Raw genomic sequence first — 21,767 nt, 5'->3', positions numbered from 1 at the left:
CAATAAATTCCATGATTTTGTAATACTCCAGAAAGCCAATGAGTGGCCTAAAACGTTAAGCCTTTGCGTTCCTTTAGAAACATCAGGTATACTTAGACTGCATGCCATGGGTGATACTACTGTCTGTAAGTGATATCTCAACTGTAGCCTAGACACTGGAGTAGTGTTATTTAGTTTACCCAATCATAAGCCCACCTAGTCAGTATTGTTGTTCTCAGGAAAACAGCAGGCATTTCTCAAGAACCTCACTTACTCACCACCGACAATTAAACTATGTGTATCCCAAATGACACCCTATTACCTTAGTCGTGCACTACTTTGAACAGAGCTACATAGGGAAAAGTGTGGCACTTCTGATGCGGATCAAGACTTCGGTCATTTCCACACAGCTTCATGTAGTTACAGTAGCATTCTGAGTGCAGCGGTGGCACCAGACAGAATGTAACCGTTTCTCTTTAAAAGGTAATGGCACTGTGCAGGCTTGAAAAAGGTGAATTAAACCATGTCTAGAGACACTGGACACCCAGGAGAATACAAATAAAGAGTTTACTCGGTGTGACGCCACTCGCCCTAAAGTCAACTGTAGCAGTATTTCAAGCTTACTTCTCACTTTGTCAGTAGCACGGTTAACTTGAGATCTCACTGAAAACGAGGTCACCATGACACACCATGGCTACTTGTTCTTCACTAGCCTGCTAGCTAACATCTGCTACACAGAGATAGAGCCATACAAGGAAAACTGAGATCTTTCCCTCCGTACCATGTGACTCTAAAGCAGACTCCACTGGCTGAAGTGGAAGTGGCCTTCAAAATCAAGGCTACTGTCATCGTGTATTTATAATAAACTATCTAGTGATCTAAACACACTTAAATCTTCAGAACACACTGAAAGCATGGGAGTGTCAATCAGCATCTGTCCTGAGTCACTCTTAGATGGCCATTCATTTGATGTAGTGTGATGTGAGCTTCAGGTTCAACATAATGTTGGCAAAGTGTTCCAAAATGTCAGCACGTCATGAGAAACTGCAGATATTATTCCATCACCTTCTCAGGGAAGACACAGTAGGAATAAAGGAGTATGGAAGAGGGGAACAAGAGGAAAAGAAACAGGGACAGGAGGGCGTGTTCATTACCTTGCGGCGCAGTAGCTGTGGCTGGGGCCCCCCTCCTCCCTCAATGTCAAAGCGGACCTTGTTGAAGAGGGCCACTGCATACTGCTGCTCATACAGACGGCCAAACTCTCCAATCACCTCGCCTGTCCGTGCTGCATGGGGAAGGGAGGAGAGGCGGGGTCAGTTGTTACAAATTAAGTGGTGTTTAATGACACACAGCCACAAGCTCCAAACAGGAGGCTCCTGCTCTATAGGCCATTCTGGCTCCGACAACGCTTACTTAATGACACATTCCCCATGTCAACAGTGATGTATTAGTTAGTGTATTCTGAATTCATGTGTTACAGTTGAAGTCGGAAGTTTACATACACTTAGGTTGGAGTCAGTAAAATTTGTTTTTCAACCACTCAACAAATTTCTTGTTAGCAAACTATCGTGTTGGCAAGTCGGTTAGGACATCTACTTTGTGCATGACACAAGTCATTTTTCAAACAATTGTTTACAGACAGATTATTTCACTTATAATTCACTGTGTCACAATTCCAGTGGGTCAGAAGTTTACATACACTAAGTTGACTGTGCAAGTATAAACACCATGGGACCATGCAGCCGTCATACTGCTCAGGAAGGAGACGCGTTCTGTCTCCTAGAGAGGAATGTACTTTGGTGCAAAAAGTGCGAATCAATCCCAGAACAACAGCAAAGAACCTTGTGAAGATGCTGGAGGAAACCGGTACAAAAGTATCTATATCCACAGTAAAATGAGTCCTATATCGACATAACCTGAAAGCCTGCTCAGCAAGGAAGAAGCCACTGCTCCAAAACCCCCAGATCGTACTTTTTGGAGAAATGTCCACTGATCTGATGAAACAAAAATAGAACTGTTTGGCCATAATGACCATCGTTACATTTGGAGGAAAAAGGGGGAGGCTTGCAAGCCGAAGAACACCATCCCAACCATGATGCACGGGGGTGGCAGCATCATGTTGTGGGGGTGCTTTGCTGCAGGAGGGACTCGTGCACTTCACAAAATAGATGGCATCATGAGGGAGGAAAATTATATGGATATATTGAAGCAACATCAAGACATCAGTCAGGAAGTTAAAGATTGGTCGCAAACGGGTCTTCCAAATGGACAATGACCCCAAGCATACTTCCAAAGTTGTAGCAAAATGGCTTAAGGACAACAAAGTCAAGGTATTGGAGTGGCCATCACAAAGCCCTGACCTCAAACCTAGAGAGAATGTGTGGGCAGAACTGAAAAAGTGTGTGCGAGCAAGGAGGCCTACAAACCTGACTCAGTTACACCAGCTCTGTCAGGAGGAATGGGCCAAAATTCAAACTTATTGTGGGAAGCTTATGGAAGGCTACCCGAAACATTTGACCAAAGTTAAACAATTTAAAGGCAATGCTACCAAATACTAATTGTGTATGTAAACTTCTGACCCACTGGGAATGTGATGAAAGAAACAAAAAGCTGAAATAAATAATTCTCTACTATTATTCTGACATTTCACATTCTTAGAATTATGTGGTGATCCTAACTGACCTAAGACAGGGCATTTTTACTAGGATTAAATGTCAGGAATTGTGAAAAACAGAGTTTACATGTATTTGGCTAAGGCGCATGTAAACGTCCGACTTCAACTGTATGTAATAGTGTTTGAGAGAACAAACGGTCACTTTTCTCTCCTTCCAGTGCACCATTACCTCAATACCTATTTACTACTCTTATCACGGTGTAAAACAACAACAGTTTCCAAGTGGAAAGTAAAACACACATTCTTTGAAGAATGTACAGCATTTCACACAGTCCTTTGTGTCCTTTATCAGAATGTCCACACGGTCATGTTTGCATTACCCGGAGTTAGCCTTCAGTTCACAGATCCTTTTACTCTACCCAGTAATGGAGTTGGCATGGAAACAAACCTGGCACATTATCAATCTATTTGTGAAACTGAAAAGGCCCTGACTTTAAAGTTATATCCTGGACTAGGGCTGGAAATTGCCAGGGATCTTTATATTTGACCTAGATAGTTTGTGTGTATGCATTGATATGTAGGCTACGTGTGCCTTTTTTTTGTTCAATTATGTATTTCTGTCTTTGCGCTGTTCTTGTCTATTGATGTTCTGTATGTCATTCTGTATTATGTTTTGTGTGGACCCAAGGAAGAGTAGCTGCTGCTTTTGAAACAGCTAATGGGGATCCTATTAAAATACCAAAATATATGATATTATCATGATACTTAGGTGCTGATACGATATGTATTGCGATTCTCACAATTCTATATGTATTGCAATTTGATACTGTAATTTTATTGCGATTTGATGTTCCAAACACATTGCTTCCCATATGTCTGCTGCAGAGGGACAAGAGAGAGCCATAAGAAAATTTGTTTGACCAGTCATGGAAATGAAGTGCTGAAACCAAATTGGGTCCCTATATAAAAAGATGGAGAACAAGCTATGAAGGAAAAATACTGGAGTTCTGGTGCAGGTACAGCCAACTAGAACAAAAACTATATTGCAATATTGTCAAAAAAATAATGATATTCCAAAGATTACATCCCGATATCTAACTATCGATTAATTTCTCCATCACCATCCTGGACCTTCAACAAACTATTTTAGCCGTTTCTTTATGTGACTCATACCGAGCGAGGCCATTTCTGATGTTTTCAGTCTCTTTAAGTCTAGGCTACTTCGGAGAGAAGGGAACAAAGAAACAAAATCTCAAATTTGTTTTTTCTTGTCTCTTTATTTAGAGACTGGTGCTATAAATGTAGCGTGGCGAGGAATGGTCTGCTGGCAGGGCAGAGGGCTCTGGTCAAAAGTCATGCACTATGTAGGGAACAGGGTAACATTTGGGACACACAACCAGAAAGTGAGAGAAAGAGAGAGCTGGAACCAGGCCAGTAGGGGAAATAAAGAACCACCTGACATGTGCCAAATAGTTTGGGTTGTCCTGAAAGAGGACGGCAAGAGTCCTTCCATCTGCTGCTCTTTAGACCAATCATATTCTAAGACCACCAACCCAAGACCACTCAGGACCCAGCTGAGGAGAAAAATTGCTAAAAATATAAATAATTGTGTGTATGTGAGTAGTAGCTCAACCGAGTGAGTGACTAAATGGTATTGCCAAAACAGAATTACAAAATTGGCCAAATGTGTATTTCTGATACTATAGCACTTACATGGGAAATATGATAAATGTTTGATAGTAATTATAGTTGGAGCAGAGATAATCTTTCTCTGATCCCATCTGTTCTGCATTAAGTTAATGAAATGTTTATTTTGCTGGGAATGGGAGAGAAATGGTTGGGTGAGAATAATGAGAGATGGATCAGATTTGCTTTCTAAAGACTGAGGCTACAGTATAATTAAGGGCTGTGGTAAAGCCATTAGGCAGGCAGGAGCAGCGTCTGGGGGGACTGGACATTAGAACGAACTGGGTTAGTAAGGAACTAGGCTAAGAAGACATGGGGAGGGGTTGAAAATCACCAATTATTTTGTGGGAATGATAAGCTCACAGCAAAGTCCACCTTGTGCCACTCCTTCCTATGGCCTTCCAACACAACACAGGCCTTCCATAAGATTACTGAACTGACGCACTGATAGGCCCCCAGTGTCTCAGTGGAAGAGGAAATAAAGTAACAACTCTATCCATTTTCATTCTTCCACTCAACTGGGCCACCCACCCCTCTCTCGCTGTCCATCCCCTGTCCTGTGTCTCAGAGTAGAGTGTGGGTCTATCAGAGACTTGAGGACCATGGTACAGAGAATGAATAGCAGGTGACATGTTGGTGGTGGTTTTAGGGTAGACTTTCATAGCTGTATCACTGTTTGTGCAGTGACTCACAATCCATCTTGAACAAACATCTGACTGTAGACAGAGGACAAAAACTGCAAGTTGCTCCTCCACTCCCAGTCAGTCCAAACCCATCCAGTCACCAGATGCTTGCTCAACTAAACTCTCTCCCACAGATTCTGACTGCTTAATCTCTTAGTCATGAGAGCTAGGTCAAAGACAATGGATGGTTCCACAGGCCACAACTATTTGGACATAGGTCACCTCTAGGCGGAGTGAGCCGAGCCTGTGTCAGCATGTTTCTGCTCTCCTTGCCAGCTATTGTCATGCCAAACATGACAATTTCATAGGGAGTTGGCAAGATGGCAGAAACAGATCTGGGACCAGGCTAAAGTGAGTCTAATGCACTGCAACTCTGTTGCAGAAAAAGCAAACAAATATGGTCAGGTCAGAAGTAGTAATACTGGCTGTGACCATATGCAAAAAAAAAATTGAAATAGGACACATACTGTATAAGCACCCACCAAAATTAATGTTACTATTAATTCTTGGAATTAAATAAGGTTATAATAAAGAATAGAAAGGCCCAAACACTGTAATTAAAACTTTTCTGTTTGACCTGATGAAGATCTTCTTGATCAAAACATTGTCATTGTGTAACCTTTATTTAACTAGGCAAGTCAGTTAAGTACAAATTCTTATTTACATTGACTGCCTCCCCCCGGCCAAACCCGGACGACGCCGGGGCAATTGTGTGCCACCCTATGGGACTCCCAATCACAGCCGGATGTGATGCAGCTTGGATTCAAACCAGGCACTGCAGTGAGGCCTCTGGCCCTGAGATCCAGCGTCTTAGACCACTGCGCCACTCAGGAGCCCAAGTCATTAAAAGGTGATAATTAGAACTAAGTAAACAGTGAATGGCTTCTTTTTTTTTTTTTTTTTTTAAGGATGCGAGTATGACCAACCATTTCTACCGAAATAAGTTGACACAAAGCTTGGGGAATGTCCTGGTGGGCCAGCTGGCTGACTGGGGAGGAAGTCTCTGCGTTATGTAACAATTAATAACAACTTAGTCAGGGGTGGGCTCAAGTGTCTTCATAGTGCTACTGATGGAACAAAACCTGGAAATCAGTTCAGGGCTTAGACCCACTCCAGCTATTTTTTTTAAAAACTTTTCTCTATGAAAAACTGAACCAGTGAGAGGGAGCTAGGAAAGAGAGTTGGCCTGGGAATGGTTCCCATGTTGTGGGTGTGGAGAAGACAGTCACTTTTGAAAGCTTGGAATGACAGGCCTGAGGAGGAGTAACAACCACAAGATACAACAGTGCGTGCGCGTATGTGTGTGTCACTTGATTTAGTCACATACTGACTTAGTTTCATGTGATCAAGGCGAGACAGTGACACTCTTCTCATTGTTCCCAAACATGACATTAGAATAGCAATCATGATGAAATTATACAGCCAGATTAGCAGTCTTTGTCCTCTGTTAATTAAATGTGTTTAGAAAGCCTACAAGTGTTTGAAGTCACAAAGTAACTGAAAGAGCACTCTGTATGGCTTTGGCAGACTTCATAACACTAACAATATTCACAATGAGGTGTGAGCGGTTGATTTGGCGCATGACACAGTTGACATGCTCTCAACACTGTCCTTTGATTTACTCGGTTGTTTGTGAGGCATGATCACATGGTGGCAGGACCAATGGACTTCTTAAAAAAAAAAGCTTAATTTATCTCAGTACATGATGTCTAACTAGACAGCATGCGGTAGCTGGGCTCACAGATAATACTGCCCGTATTCAACTGGCCTTTAGTGTCTTGTAGGCTACAGTTGAATAAACTTCCCTGGAACTTTTCTGTGAAGGTGAAACGGTCCACTGAAAACTTAACTGATGAACAGCAAACTCTCCGACTCGGACTTTGTGCTGTTGCTGCCGTTCGTAAACTTCACCCGAATCAAAAATGAAAACTCAATTTCAAAACATTGTGTTGTATGAAAACTAACCTACAGTACTGTGGGCTTCTGTCTTACGTACATCCCAAATGGCACCATATCCCTTATATAGTGCAATACTTTTGACCAGGGCCCATAGGTCAATATAGGAAATAGGGTGCCATTTTCGATGCAGCCTTAGTTGGGCACTAGATCCCATAATAACCAACCCTGTGCCCTAGAGATTTGGAGCCCGAGTGTGAGAAATGTGATTCAGATGTGTGTGTGAGCTCTCTCTGCAGTGCGAGGATGGGTGAGGGTTTTTTGTTCGTCATGAAGAACAAGAAGTCTCTCCCCCACTGTCAAGAGCGGTGAGGGGGAGGAAGGGAGTGCTGACAGGGCATGTGTATTATCTCACATCAGATGGGGGTCACTCCTACGCAATACTTGTCCCTCAACCGATTGTAATGCGTTTGATGTATAGTCCTAGTACATACTGTAACATACAGTGTGGCATTTTACAGGACTCTACTATATTAAAAAAAAGTATTTAACCTTTATTTAACTAGGCAAGTCAGTTAAGAACAAATTAATATTTTACAATGATGGCCTACCAAAAAACAATGGGTTAAGTGCCTTGTTCAGAAGCCCAACGCACTAATTACTAGGCTACCTGCCGCCCCAAATTAGGAGGCACAAAAGAGCAATTGAAATGGAGAAAATCAGAGTACTGTAATTCAAATCACTATTGCAGACAATTGGGAGTCAGATACAATATGCTATAGTGCCCGGACTGAAGAGTATCCGTCTGTGCATTGTGTACATGTTCAGCCCGGCTAGGCGGCAACTATGTGGGAGTTGCACCAGGGCCACATTATTTCATGTGTTAGTTAGGCAATCCAGGTCAAAATCATGAGTGTGTATACTGTAAAGTAAATTTTTACACCGTCAAGCAGTAACCGAGGCTGAGAGCAATAAGGTAATTGCATTTCACCATATTACCATCTTCCATTCAAATAAACACTTCATTTTCCCCTTTAATCCATTTTCATGGAGATGAAGAGATAGACGAGTCAAAAAGATGGACGAAATAGAGATGGGGAGCATCTCAGCTCTGTTATTGTGAGACGAGCTGACGCTGTGCTAGGTTGTTCATTTGGTGTGCTGTCGTGTTGCAGCTAATTGTGTTGGGGGCCTCAGCAGTGCTGAGTCTGGGTGAAAGCTGGGTTACTGTCTTGTCATGTTCCAATGACTCACAGGAGAACGCTCAGTCTCAAATAGCACTTTAATCTCTTTATAAGCCACTACTTTTGAGCAGAGCCAAACGGGCACCCTACATTAGTGCACTACTTTCACGTCCCCCATAGCAACACTATATAGGGAACAGGGAGAACTTCACTGGGAGAAAGGATGTTTGATATGCTTTTTACATTTGTATCACAAACCATTTTTTTTTATCATGAAAGTGGCCAAAGGCAGCAGAAATGTAATGTTTGAAGAGTAATGTTCCAAACAATGTCAAAAAAAAAAAGATTACTTTTGAGATATTCATATTTTTAAATGTTGAATAAATTCATGTGAAAAATGTTATGAGAATCTAGACATACTCCATTTTTAAGAGCACATATGGAGTAAAATGACACCAATATGCTGCTGTATCATGTAGGGTTCACAGAGTCTTCTGTATAGGTCTAAAAAGGGCCTAAAATGGCAACTTTCTAAATTATTTTCAAAAAAGTGATACAAATGTAAAATGCATATCAAACATCCTTCCTCCTAATGAAGTTTCTGTGTGAGAATATCCAGAACAATCTGAGATACCCAAAAAATGTTTTGCGTGGAATTACCCTAGGGTGTCATTTTGGAATGCAGCCGAAATCTTTACCAACCACATCCTTACATCAAATTGACTACTTAATTACTTAAGGGAAGTACATATTGAACTGCACTTAAACAGCTAAATAGCCTATGGGTGGGTGGGGAAATGTATGGTATGCACTAGCTCTCAAACTCCAGGTGACCTTCTGCCTTCTCCCCACAGTTCTCAGCCATTAGATTAGTCCACGACTGGCATATGTGAACTACACTTAACAAAAACATAAACAACATGCAACAATTTCAAAGATTTTACTGAGTTACAGTTCATATAAGGAAAATCAGTTAATTGAAATACATTGATTAAGCCCTAATCTATGGATTTCACATGACTGGGAATACAGATCTGCATCTGTTGTTCACAAAAAGGTAGGGACCTGTTTAGCACATTTTTACTCCTGAACTCATTTAGGGTTGCCATAAAGGGGTCCAATACTTATTATACTTATTGACTCAATTTTTTATATTAATTTGTAAAAATGTTGAAAAACAATTCCACTTTGACATTATTGCCAGTGTTAGGCCAGTGACACAAAATCTAAATATAATGCATTTAAAATTCAGGCTGTAATACAACAAATGTCACGATTGTGTGGTTGACCTACTGCATATTATGCATGGCAGAAATATATATATATTTTTAAGATTTAAGGTGTCTTTGGTATAAAAAAAAAAAATGTCTAGCCTATTGCAGGCAATCAGCACTGAGCATTACAGGAAAGTCATCCTCCTCCCTCGTGGCACCCTTCCTGCAGGTTCATCCTGACATGACCCTCCAGCATGACAATGCCACCAGCCATACAGCTCGTTCTGTGCGTGATTTCCTGCAAGACAGGAATGTCAGTGTTCTGCCATGGCCAGCGAAGAGCCCGGATCTCAATCCCATTGAGCACGTCTGGGACCTGTTGGATCGGAGGGTGAGGGCTAGGGTCATTCCCCCCAGAAATATCCGGGAACTTGCAGGTGCCTTGGTGGAAGAGGGGGGTAACATCTCACAGCAAGAACTGGCAAATCTGGTGCAGTCCAGGAGGAGGAGATGCACTGCAGTACTTAATGCAGCTGGTGGCCACACCAGATACTGATTGTTACTTTTGATTTTGACCCCCCCTTTGTTCAGGGACACATTATTCCATTTATGTTTGTCACATGTCTGTGGAACTTGTTCAGTTTATGTCTCAGTTGTTGAATCTTGTTATGTTCATACAAATATTTACACGTGTTAAGTTTGCTGAAAATAAACGCTGTTGACAGTGAGAGGATGTTTCTTTTTATGCTGAGTTTATATGCCTAGGTGATGCTGTTTGGTTGTGCAGGGCGGCTTGCAGAGTTAATTATAGTGAATTTGTATTTGATTTTGAATAGCCTAGTAATAGGGCATTTTTTTATATTTTCATAATTAATAGGCTGAAACATTACCTTTTAGCTACAGAATATCTCACCACCGTTGGGAGAGCCCGTGGCATACAGAATTTGAGCAGAATGTCACCTGTCATGCAGCGAGAGGCTGCATGCTCCTCAAACAGTGGTTGATGAATGAAGTGAAATAAATATTCTTATAAGCCCAGACATTTCTATATGCAATCCTGTGTGATAGAGTTTTGATGGTTGCCACTAAAACGAGGAGGATCCCAGCTGCAACTATATTTATGTTTCTGCTGCTCCACTATGAAACCGGAGTAGGCTACATGGCATGATTTTAAAACGAACTGCCTCCATTCACTATTCGAGTGCTTACGGATGACATGTATTTTTTCCCCTGCCCATTTGATAATGGGCCATTCTAAATCGAAACAAATTTTGCATATCAGTAAAGACAAGATTAAATTGAGAATAGTCTGATGGGTGAAAATATGATCCCTTGAGAGAACAGCGTGTTCAGTCTGAGGGAAGGAACAGAGAGCAAGCTTTTTTTGCGACTTTTTCAAATAGTCAATAGCCTAGTCACATCACGCAGCCCGTATATATTTTGATTTCTAAGACATTCTAAGGTTTGTATCATTCACAACTAAATTAGCCAATAACTTTAAATCTAGCGTATAGGAGCTGTTTCAAATGATCACTTTTACGCTCGACATAGCCACTTCCATAGCGACTGCACATATGAATGGGAACAATATCCTTTCTATTTCACGCAGCTAAGTTCAATAATATTATTCTTACTATAAAATCATATAAAATAATGGCATGGGACTTCAGCAAATCTTGTCCGCTAAATTAACTACCGTACAGCCTATGGCATGGAGCATAGCCAGATAACATACAGTAGGCCTACTTATATTTCGGTTCTTTCTTTAGACCTGCCTAAAATAAAATCATGGATTTATTGTGATGGTGTATATTAAAATGAATTTATTAGACTTTTAAATATAGATGTTCCAAAGGTACGCATCAGTGGCTTGCATGCATGGAGGCCTGGAGATTCTAAACATGTTTATGTTAATTAACGGTCAATTACTGGGAGACCAGCCGTCATTTTCAAGGCAATAACCGTCTGATAAAATGTCATGACCGCCACAGCCCTTGCTGCAACCCTATCCTACTAGTCTCAAGATGATGACCTCATTCAAGGGTTACTGGAATACAGTTATGATGTTCAGTCTTGGAACATGGCCACGTATGTAGGGATTCCCTGACTGTAGCTCCTATCAGCATCAAGGCAACTCTAACTCTCTCTCAACAGAGCTGGACCAGAATATAAGCATGGAGAACACACCAAGCAGCCAGTAAAACAGGGAAATTAGTCATGACACAATGAGATCTGATGATTCAATTATTAACTATTCAAACTGTAAGGGAACAGTCACCTTGGCAACATGCAGAATATAGTGACTGATTTTCAGTAGGAGTTCTCTCCCTCTCTGTCTGGCACGCTGTTTAGGTAAATATGTGGTTTGTGTGCGCAAACAGGCGGGCCCGTATGTGTGTGTATATGTGTGTCTCAGCACATTATAACGAACAGACATTTCCTCAGAGCAGACAAAGAATACCTTGACGCCTTCAGGCCCTTGACAGTCAGTACTTTAGAGACTGTGTGGCGCTCCGCTCTCTCTGTCCGAGATTCACAAGAGACTGACTGCAGCCCAAGGCCCCAAATAATCTAGTTTTCCAGCCACAAGCACACATGCTTTTTTTCATGCATTCCTGTAATTCCACATCTGATATGCGTCTCTGGATTGGCTGGCCAACGCATTAAAAGTATGACCAAAAGAGAACGTCGCTCCCTTTATCATGAAGAGGATCACTCTCTCAGATGTTTCCCTGCTAATGGCACAGGATTACTTGGAATAGGGAAATACTTCATTTGTTATCTTCAAAACCTTTAATTAAGTTGTTTGGTTTTTCATAAGATAGCTTGACATTCTTCATATTGATGTATTGTGTGCAGCCAGGGTTTATAAAGCCACATGGCCATTCAAAAATCTGTAGTTGATTAGGAGTCAGGATACCTCAATGAAGAATATAAGCATTGGTGTGCTAAGGCTAGGTAGGTGTTGATACTAAATGTCAATGTTGGGAGGGAGCATCCATTCTCTCCTATGTTGCCCAACACACTCTTACCCACGGTTCTTTTCTGGATCAAAATGGGGCTTAGGTGGTGGGCGTGACAGTGGCGTGGCCAATGGTACTGTATTTTTTGAAGCCCTCCTGTTGGCCGCAGTGACAAAATGTATTATTATAACTAGGCAAATCAGTTAAGAATAAATTCTTATCTATAATGACGGCCTACACCGGCCAAACACTGACGACGCTGGGCCATTTGTGCGCCGCCCTATGGTACTCCCAATCACGGCTGGTTGTGATACAGCCTGGATTCAAACCAGGGTGTCTGTAATGACGCCTCTAGCACTGAGATACAGGGCTTTAGACCACTGCGCCACTCAGGAGCCCGAAAGCTGTTTTAAAGCAGATTTCCAGCAATTCTACACATTTTGCCACAGTTTATGCTATCTGATGCCTCAAATATTATAATAAAATCAATGGTGGTCTTATGTCATGAGAACAAAATAAACTCCTGAATGCATCATAAAAACATTTTTAAAAGATTCTCCCTGACTGTCTAGCTATTAGGGATGGGATTTTGAAATAATTTCACTATTCGAACAGTATCATGAATTTTTGTTGGCTATCCGGATATTCTAAATACCTATTTTTACCTGAGCCCTGCTGAGTGAGGGAGAAGCTGGCGCTCTATTGCTGCCGCTGCAGAAGGTATGGGGCGTTGCGTGTAGTGAGCAGACGGAGGCAACTCGGCTACAGCTAAGACTTGTAGAACGCCACAATGTTATTTATCATGCCATATAACAGTGCCTGTTGACTGGAGTAGCCTAGAGAAGCTAGCTAGGTTAACTGAGGCCACCTGCTGCGCTTTCTCCCCAAACCCATTCAGAAAAAACAGCAGTCTACCTGTTGGTTGCTCGTTGTAGCCTACTCCTCATTTCGCTAACTTTTAATTCCGTCATTTTATTCCATCCTGCATTGTATTAGTAAACTCGCACTCCACTTGCTACACATTGTGTCTCTTTGTAGTTTATGTTGGCCAATTAACTTGCCAAAGCTACACAGGTCAAGGCTACTGGTCGGCCACATGTCTTTTTTGGGGGAGCACCACGCACATCATAAAAATGACAAAAATTTCTAATGAATAATTAGAAATGTCATGGTATACCCTTGTATGTAACGTCACATGGATATTTTAATTTCGAAAAAAGCTTCAGTGTTAAAATATGGGCAAATATTTTTTCCCCCCCTCAACAAAATTAATACTCAAGTATTCGAATACTAACATCCGTTCAAATGACTTGGCCTGCACAATCACCCGACCTCAACCCAATTTGAGATGGTTTGGGAGGAATTGGACCGCAGAGTGAAGGAAAAGCAACTAACAAGTGCTCAGTATATGTGGGAACTCCAAGACTGTTGGCAAAGTATTCCAGGTGAAGCTGGTTGAGAGAATGCTAAGCGTGTGCAAAGCAGTCAAAGGCAAAGAGTGGCTACTTTAAAGAATCTCAAATATATTTTGATTTGTTTAACACTTTTTTGGTTACCACATGATTTCATATGTGTTATTTCATAGTTGTGATGTCTTCACTATTATTCTACAATGTAGAAAATAGTAAAAATAAATTAAAACCCTGGAATGAGTAGGTTTGTCCAAACTTTTGACTGGTACTGTAGGTGGTCCGAAAAAACTGACAGCCTGCCCAAGACCTTCCTACTCAGAAAAAAAAACCTGTTAATCATGTGTTATGTTATTCCTCTCTGATCAAGGCACATCCTCTCAGCTGCCTGTGGACAAGTTCCTACAGGCAGACCCATGAAGCTACTGGGATTATACAGACTGCTGCACAAGAGTCTGATTATACAGTGAGATAAAACTCAGTCCTTATGGCCAGCATTGCCACAGCCACGTGGGCTTCACAGTGCTATCAACTCAAGTAAAGGGGCTTTACATAGAAAATTAACAATATCCCCCCCACTTTAAATCATGCCTCTGTGTAGTCTGATTAATCAGTCTGTAATAGACAATGAATTGGTATATAGAGCCTGAAACATTTGTTGGCAAAATCATGTATATGTTCCATAAAAGACAGAATGCTGAAAAAAAGTTACATTTGAACTTGACATTTCTCTGTGCATTTTGTCCTTCAGCTGCTCAAAATTTGAGACAAAATATCCACAGGAAAATATTGTTCACCACATTTTTAGAGAGCCGGTAGGTATATGGTTTGGCACCAAGGTAAAGTTTTATTTTGAATATTCGGTTCTCTTGTCAATAGCTATTTCAACCAAGCATTTCATTACAATGAAAATGGTATACTCTGAATCAGGGGAAGATTGAGAACAATTAACACATTTTTAGTTAACATTTTTGTTTACCTTTTTATTCAACATTCTGGCATTTAAGGAAGACTACACGATTTTGCACACAAAAGTTACAGGCTGTATATACCAATTCCTTGTGTATTACAGCCTGATTAAAATCAGACTAGCATCTGTGGTGACACTAACCCATTCATAGGCGCTAACGGCCTACAGGGAGGAGGTGAGGGCCCTGGTGGAGTGGTGCCAGGAAAATTACCTCTCCCTCAATGTCAACAAAAGTAAAGTAAAGGAGCTGATCGTGGACTTCAGGAGACAGCACAGGGAGCACACCCCCATCGACAGGGCAGCAGTGGAGAAGGTGAAAAGCTTCAAGTTCCTCAGCGTACACATCACTGACAATCTGAAATGGTCCACCCACATAGACAGTGTGGTGAAGAAGGTGCAACGCCTTACTGAAGAGCTCAGAGACATTCAACGTGGCACCGTCATAGAATGCCATGTTTCTAAACAGTCAGTTCGTCAAATTTCTGGCCTGCTATTGCTGCCCCGGTCAACTGTAAGTGCTGTTATTGTGAAGTGAAAACGTATAGGAGCAACAACGGCTCAGCTGCGAAGCGGTAGGCCACACAAGCTCACAGGACTGCCGTGTGCTGAAGCGCATAAAAATTGTCTGTCCTCGTTGCAACACTCACTACCGAGTCCCAAACTGCCTCTGGAAGCAACGTCAGCACATTAACTGTTTGTCGGGAGCTTCGAGAAATAGGTTTACATGGCCGAGCAGCCGCACACAAGCCTAAGATCACCATGCACAATGACAAGCGTTGGCTGGAGTGGTGTAAAGCTTGCCACCATTGTACTCTGGAGCAGTGGAAACGCTTCACCATTTGGCAGTCTGAAAGATGAATCTGCATTTGGCGGATGCCAGGAAAAATGCTACCTGCCCGAATGAATAGTGCCAACTGAAAAGTTTGGAGGAGGACGAATAATGATTTGTTTGTTGAGATCGGTGTGGAACAACTTGACTGGCCCGCACAGAGTCCTGACCTCAACCCCATCGCTTCTGGATGAATTGGAACGCCGACTGCGAGCCAGGCCTAATCGCCCCACATCAGTGCCCGACCTCACTAATGCTTGTAGCTGAATGGAAGCAAGTCCCCGCAACAATGTTCCAACATCTAGTGGAAAGCCTGATTGGACATGATTTGGAAAGGCAAAAACCTGTTTATATAAGGTCCCACAGTTGACAATGCATGTGAGAGCAAACAAGTAATGAGGTAGAAAGAATTGTCTGTAGAGCTCCGAGACAGGATTGTGTCGTGTGACAGATCTGGGGAAGGTTACCAAAAATGTCTGCAGCATTGAAGGTCCCAAAGAACACAATGAGCCCCATCATTCTTAAATGGAAGAAGTTAGGAATCACCAAGTCTCTTCCGATCAGCTCCTTACTTTGGCCAGGATGGCTGCCTGGCCAAACTGAGCAATCGGGGGAGAAGGGCCTTGGTCAGGGAGGTGACCAAGAACCAGATGGTCACTCTGACAGAGCTCCTCTGTGGAGATGGGAGAACCTTCCAGAAGTACAATCATCTCTGCAGCACTCCCCCAATCAGGCCTTTATGGTAGAGCAGCCAGACGGAAGCCACTCCTCAGTAAAAGGCACATGACAGCCTCCTTGGAGTTCGCCACAAGGCACCTAAATACTCTCAGACCATGAGAAACACATTTCTCTGGTCTGATGAAACCAAGGTTGAAGTCTTTGGCCTGAATGCCAAGCGTCAAGTCTGGAGGAATCCTGGCACCATCCCTACAGTGAAGCATGGTGGTGGCAGCATTATGCTGTGGGGATGTATTTCAGCGGCAGGGACTGACAGACTAGTCAGGATCGAGGGAAAGATGAACGGAGAAAAGTACATAGAGGTCCTTGATGAAAACCTGCTCCAGAGTGCTCAGGACCTCAGACTCAGGCAAAGGTTCACCTTCCAACAGGACAACGACCCTAAGCACACAGCCAAGCCAAGACAAAACAGGAGTAGCTTCAGGACAAGTCTCTGAATGTCCTTGAGTGGCTCAGCCAGAGCCCGGACATGAACCCGATTGAACATCTCTGGAGAGACCTGAAAATAGCTGTGCAGCGACACTCCCCATTCAACCTGACAGAGCTTGAATGGATCTGCAGAGAAGAATGGGAGAAACTCCCCCAAATATGTGTGCCAAGCTTCATACCCAAGAAGACTCAAGGCTGTAATCACTGCCAAAGGTGCTTCAAAGTACTGAGTAAAGGGTCTGAAAACTTATGTAAATGCCATATTTTATTTTGAATACATTTGTAAAAATGTCTAAAAACCTGATTATACTTTGTCATTATGGGGTATTGTTGGTGTAGATTGAGGCAAAACTATTTAATCAAGGCTGTAATGTAACAAAATGTGGAAAAAGTGAAGGGGTGTGAACATTTTCTGAATGCACTGTATATTTATACTCCGGACTCAGACATTGCACGTCCTAATATTTCTATATTTTACTTTTAGATGTGTTAATTGTTGTGTATTGTTAGATATTACTGCACTGTTGGAGCTAGGAACATTTTGCTACACTGTTGGAGATAGAAGCATTTCGCTACACCCGCAATAACATCTGCTAAACATGTGTATGCGACAAATTGAATTTGATTTGTTTACGGCTTTTTTGCCTATTGACGATAGCATCTTCTGGTTGAAAGAGTTTTGTTAAGATCCTGACCGCTCATTCTGAACTTTAAAACGCACGCTTGCAGTACGGTTTTGGAAACATAAGGAACTTATATCAGCGAGAAATAATACTTCTTTTTTTTTAAGTTTAAATACTACACACCTTTATAGGGTTAGTGTTCCCACTTGGTCATATCTCAACTACTTACTACTTACATAGCTTTTTGACAGAAAACATAGGCAGCCATGTGTGCTAATTAGCTATCGAGCATGCTCCAAACACCTGTGTGTAAGCATAGGTGGGGAGGAAGTGCAGCTGATCAACTGGAGCAACCTGGTCTTAGAGTATTTGTATTATTCTGTACGGAAATCCGAGAAACTCCATTTAGTAGATGTTATGTTTCGTATGGTAAGTATTCATTTGTGGATGTCTATTATTCATTTTGTATGATATTTTACGAATTACAATTTGTTGTACCTAACTTTAGCTAGGTGGTTAACGCTAATGTTAGCTAGCTGGCTAGGAGTTAAGATTAGGAGTTGGGGAAGGGTTAGATAAAAGGGTAAAGGTTAGGGGAAGGTTAGCTAACATGCTAAATAGTTATAAGATAGTCTTCCCTGTGGCTCAGTTGGTAGAGCCTGGTGTTTGCAACGCCAGCATGGTGTGTGCAACGCCAGGTTTGTGGGTTCGATTCCCACAGTGGGCCAGTACAAAAAAAATACATTTCATGCATGCATTCACTACTGTAAGTTGCTCTGGATAAGAGCGTCTGCTAAATGACTAAAATGTAAATTGTTTAAGTTTCTAAAATGCTAAAGTTGATCATCACGAGATTAGAACACACAATCTATTGGTTGCTAGACATACGTATTATACAGTTGAAGTAAGAAGTTTACATACACCTTAGCCAAATACATTTAAACTCAGTTTTCCACAATTCCTGACATTTAATCCTAGTAAAAATTCCCTTTCTTATGTAGTTAGGATCACCACTTTATTTTAAGAATGTGAAATGTCAGAATAATACTAGAGAGAATAATTTATTTCAGATTTTATTTCTTTCATCACATTCCCAGTGGGTCAGAAGTTTATGTACACTCAATTCATATTTGGTAGCATTGCCTTTAAATTGTTTCACTTGGGTCAAACGTTTTGGGTAGCCTTCCACAAGCTTCCCACAATAAGTTGGGTGAATTTTGGCCCATTCCTCCTGACAGAGCTGGTGTAACTGAGTCAGGTTTGTAGGCCTCCTTGCTTGCACACACTTTTTCCAGGTCTGCCCACACATCTTCTATAGGATTGAGGTCAGGGCTTTGTGATGGCCACTCCAATACCTTGACTTTGTTGTCCTTAAGCCATTTTGCCACAACTTTGGAAGTATGCTTGGGGTCATTGTCCATTTGGAAGAACCATTTGCAACCAAGCTTTAACTTCCTGACTAATGTCTTGAGATGTTGCTTCCATATAATCCACATCATTTTCCTGCATCATGATGCCATCTATTTTGTGAAGTGCACCAATCCCATCCTGCAGCAAAGCACCCCCACCCCAGTGCTTCACAGTTGGGATGGTGTTCTTCGGCTTGCAAGCTTCCCGCTTTTTCCTCCAAACATAACTGTCATTATGACCAAACAGTTCTATTTTTATTTCATCAGACCAGAGAACATTTCTCCAAAAAAGTACGATCTTTGTCCCCATGTGCAGTTGCAAACCGTAGTCGGGCTTTTTTTAATGGCGGTTTTGGAGCAGTGGCTTCTTCGTTGCTGAGCGGCCATTCAGGTTATGTTGATATAGGACTCATTTTACTGTGGATAAAGATACTTTTGTACCCGTTTCCTCTAGCATCTTCACAGAGTCCTTTGCTGTTGTTCTGGAATTGATTTGCACTTTTCGCACCAAAGTACGTTTATTTCTAGGAGAAAGAACGCGTCTCCTTCCTGAGCGGTATGATGGCTGCGTGTTCCCATGGTGTTTATACTTGCGTACTATTGTTTGTACAGATGAACGTGGTACCTTCAGGCGTTTGGAAATTGCTCCCAAGGATGAACCATTTTTTTCTGAGGTTTAGGCTGATTTCTTTTGAGTTTCCCATGATGTCAAGCAAAGAGGCACTGAGTTTGAAGGTAGGCCTTGAAATACATCCACAGGTACACCTCCAATTGACTCAAATGATGTCAATTAGCCTATCAGAAGCTTCTAAAGCCATGTTATCATTTTCTGGAATGTTCCAAGCTGTTTAAAGGCACAGTCAACTTAGTGTATGTAAACTTCTGACCCAATGGAATTGTGATACAGTGAATTACAAGTTAAATAATCTGTCTGTAAACAATTGTTGGAAAAATTACTTGTGTCATGCACAAAGTAGATGTCCTAACCGACTTGCCAAAACTATAGTTTATAAACAAGAAATTTGGGGAGTGGTTGAAAAACGAGTTCGAATGACTCCAACCTAAGTGTATGTAAACTTTCGACTTAAACTGTATTTCCACCGACCCACCTTTCGCTTTTGCCTTAAGTAACCTTCTGTCTTTTGTACCCATGCCAAACCTAAAATATACTAATTGAATAGTCTCCTGGAATTACATTTACTATGTTACGTCAAGTCTGAGACCATGCTGACAGGAGACACACAACTTGAGGATCGGATCTGTTCAAAACTGCTAGAGTATGTGTATCTTTTTTGTATTAAAGATAAGAATATGTTTTGAAAACCGGCTTGAAAAGCTCTGATTGACGTTTCTGAACGTTAAAAGACAGCATCGGAATTGTTGTTCACATGGAGCCAACCTTGGGCGAATGTAAACTGAAAACACTACCAATGGAGAACGGTTTTCGAGAACTATGGTAACACTAAAGCTTGGGAACTGGAATCGAACAATTCAATATATTAGACACCCACCTAGTAGTTTACTTTACCTGCTATATTCATGATATAGAGAACGACAATGTTTCCATTCAGAACACTAAAATGCTGCTGGTAACATTGGCTATACTGTTCGGTTCACTAGTTCTTATTCACGCATTTATGATCTGTAGTATGTATGTATGTACACACAAAACATGCATTACTGTGGTAAAAAGCAAATATTGACAAAATCCCAACGCACTCACCTTTAATGATCTCCCGCTTGCCCTCATCCAGGTGGCTCGAAATCAAGTCCCCCATAACAACAAATAAAACTTAATCCAGTGACAACAATGCCGTTCGTTTCAAATGCAAATAGAACATACAAATTAACAGGAACTATTTTGAACTCGTGTGCACACAGCGTGGTGAATGATTGGAAGAATGCAAGCGGTGGAGGGAAAGAGAATAAAAGTTGAGCTCGCCTTGAGCAGGAGGGAGACACCCTAAATGTGAGTCACTGCTCGTTGAACTATGCCAGTCAGACATTTCTTTAGACATGTCGAAAGTGTGGTTTCGACAGAGGTTGGCCGACGACAAATGAGCCAATTCACTACTATAAAGGGCGTGTCAAGAGATTGTGCTATAATTTGTGTACAAACGGAATTATTTTTAGCTGAAAGATGGAGAAATTTTCTCTCCACAATAGTTTTACCAGATGTGAAATACTTGCGTTAAATTTTGGTTTTTATTTCGAACTATAAACCAAATTGATGAGTTTCAGCTATAAAATACAGTACAAATGATCCTAAAATCATGATTAAATTAGCGCCGAGACCCCTAGAGGGCGTAGTTCTTTCTGACGTCTTGTATTAACAGCCTACTACTGTATGTGTTGACTCAATCTGTCCAGTGGTTTAACCCACTAGGATACTTTTGAAACGATGTCGTCAAAATATATTGGTTGCGGGTTGGACCGCGGCCGCCATGACGTTTCTCTAAAAAAAAATAGGCTACCTGCCTTTATCTAGGCAAACTATGGCAAAGTTGAATTACAATCATAAACCCCGAGTTTAGTCTGTAGCCTATGCCTATTATTGAAATGACAAGTCAATCTCGAAGATGGGCTATTTATAACGATTTCACATCCTCTGTCCAACTTTCATCACTCAAACTCCCCTGTCGGATTTATAATTCTTCACATATGCAAAATTGATTTAATTACAATTATATACCTGGTTCTAGCCCTGAATGCTGATTGGCTGAAATCCGTGGTATATCAGACTATACACAGTGCATTCGGAAAGTGTTCAGACCCCATGACTTTTTCCACATTTTGTTACATTACAGCCTTATTCTAAAATGTATTCAATATTTTTTTTCCTCATAAATCTACACACAATACCCCATAAGGACAAAGCAAAAACAGATTTTTTGAAATTTTAGCAAAACATTTTTAAATAACAGATATCACATTTAAATAAGTATTCAGACCCTTTACTCAGTACTTTGTTGAAGCTCCTTTGGCAGCGATTACAGCCTCAAGTCTTCTTGGGTATGACGCTACAAGCTTGGCACACCTGTATTTGGGTAGTTTCTCCCATTCTTCTCTGCAGATTCTCTCAAGCTCTGTCAGGTTGGATGGGGAGCGTCGCTGCACAGCTATTTTCAGGTCTCTCCAGAG

At 41.5% G+C, this 21,767-nt stretch overlaps 2 protein-coding genes across 2 annotated transcripts in view; one reads left to right on the top strand and one right to left on the bottom strand.

The window, feature by feature from the left end:
* Positions 1-20,486, bottom strand: part of LOC115164165 (niban-like protein 1) — a 55,387-nt gene extending 34,901 nt beyond the window's left edge. The window contains exons 1-2 of the mRNA XM_029716392.1: positions 20,350-20,486; positions 1,134-1,264 (exon numbers count right to left, since the gene is read on the bottom strand). Of these exons, the coding sequence (XP_029572252.1) occupies positions 1,134-1,264; positions 20,350-20,404 (186 nt within the window). The 5' untranslated portion in view covers positions 20,405-20,486. The remainder of the gene's footprint in view (positions 1-1,133; positions 1,265-20,349) is intronic.
* A 31-nt stretch (positions 20,487-20,517) lies between these two features.
* Positions 20,518-21,767, top strand: part of LOC115164166 (syntaxin-binding protein 1) — a 55,193-nt gene continuing 53,943 nt past the window's right edge. The window contains exon 1 of the mRNA XM_029716395.1: positions 20,518-20,595. The gene's annotated coding sequence lies outside the window, so the exon portion shown is untranslated. The remainder of the gene's footprint in view (positions 20,596-21,767) is intronic.

Source organism: Salmo trutta, chromosome 27 (genome assembly GCF_901001165.1).
Source record: "Salmo trutta chromosome 27, fSalTru1.1, whole genome shotgun sequence".
Classification (NCBI taxonomy): Eukaryota; Metazoa; Chordata; class Actinopteri; order Salmoniformes; family Salmonidae; genus Salmo; species Salmo trutta.
This window is presented reverse-complemented; position numbering and strand designations above follow the sequence as displayed.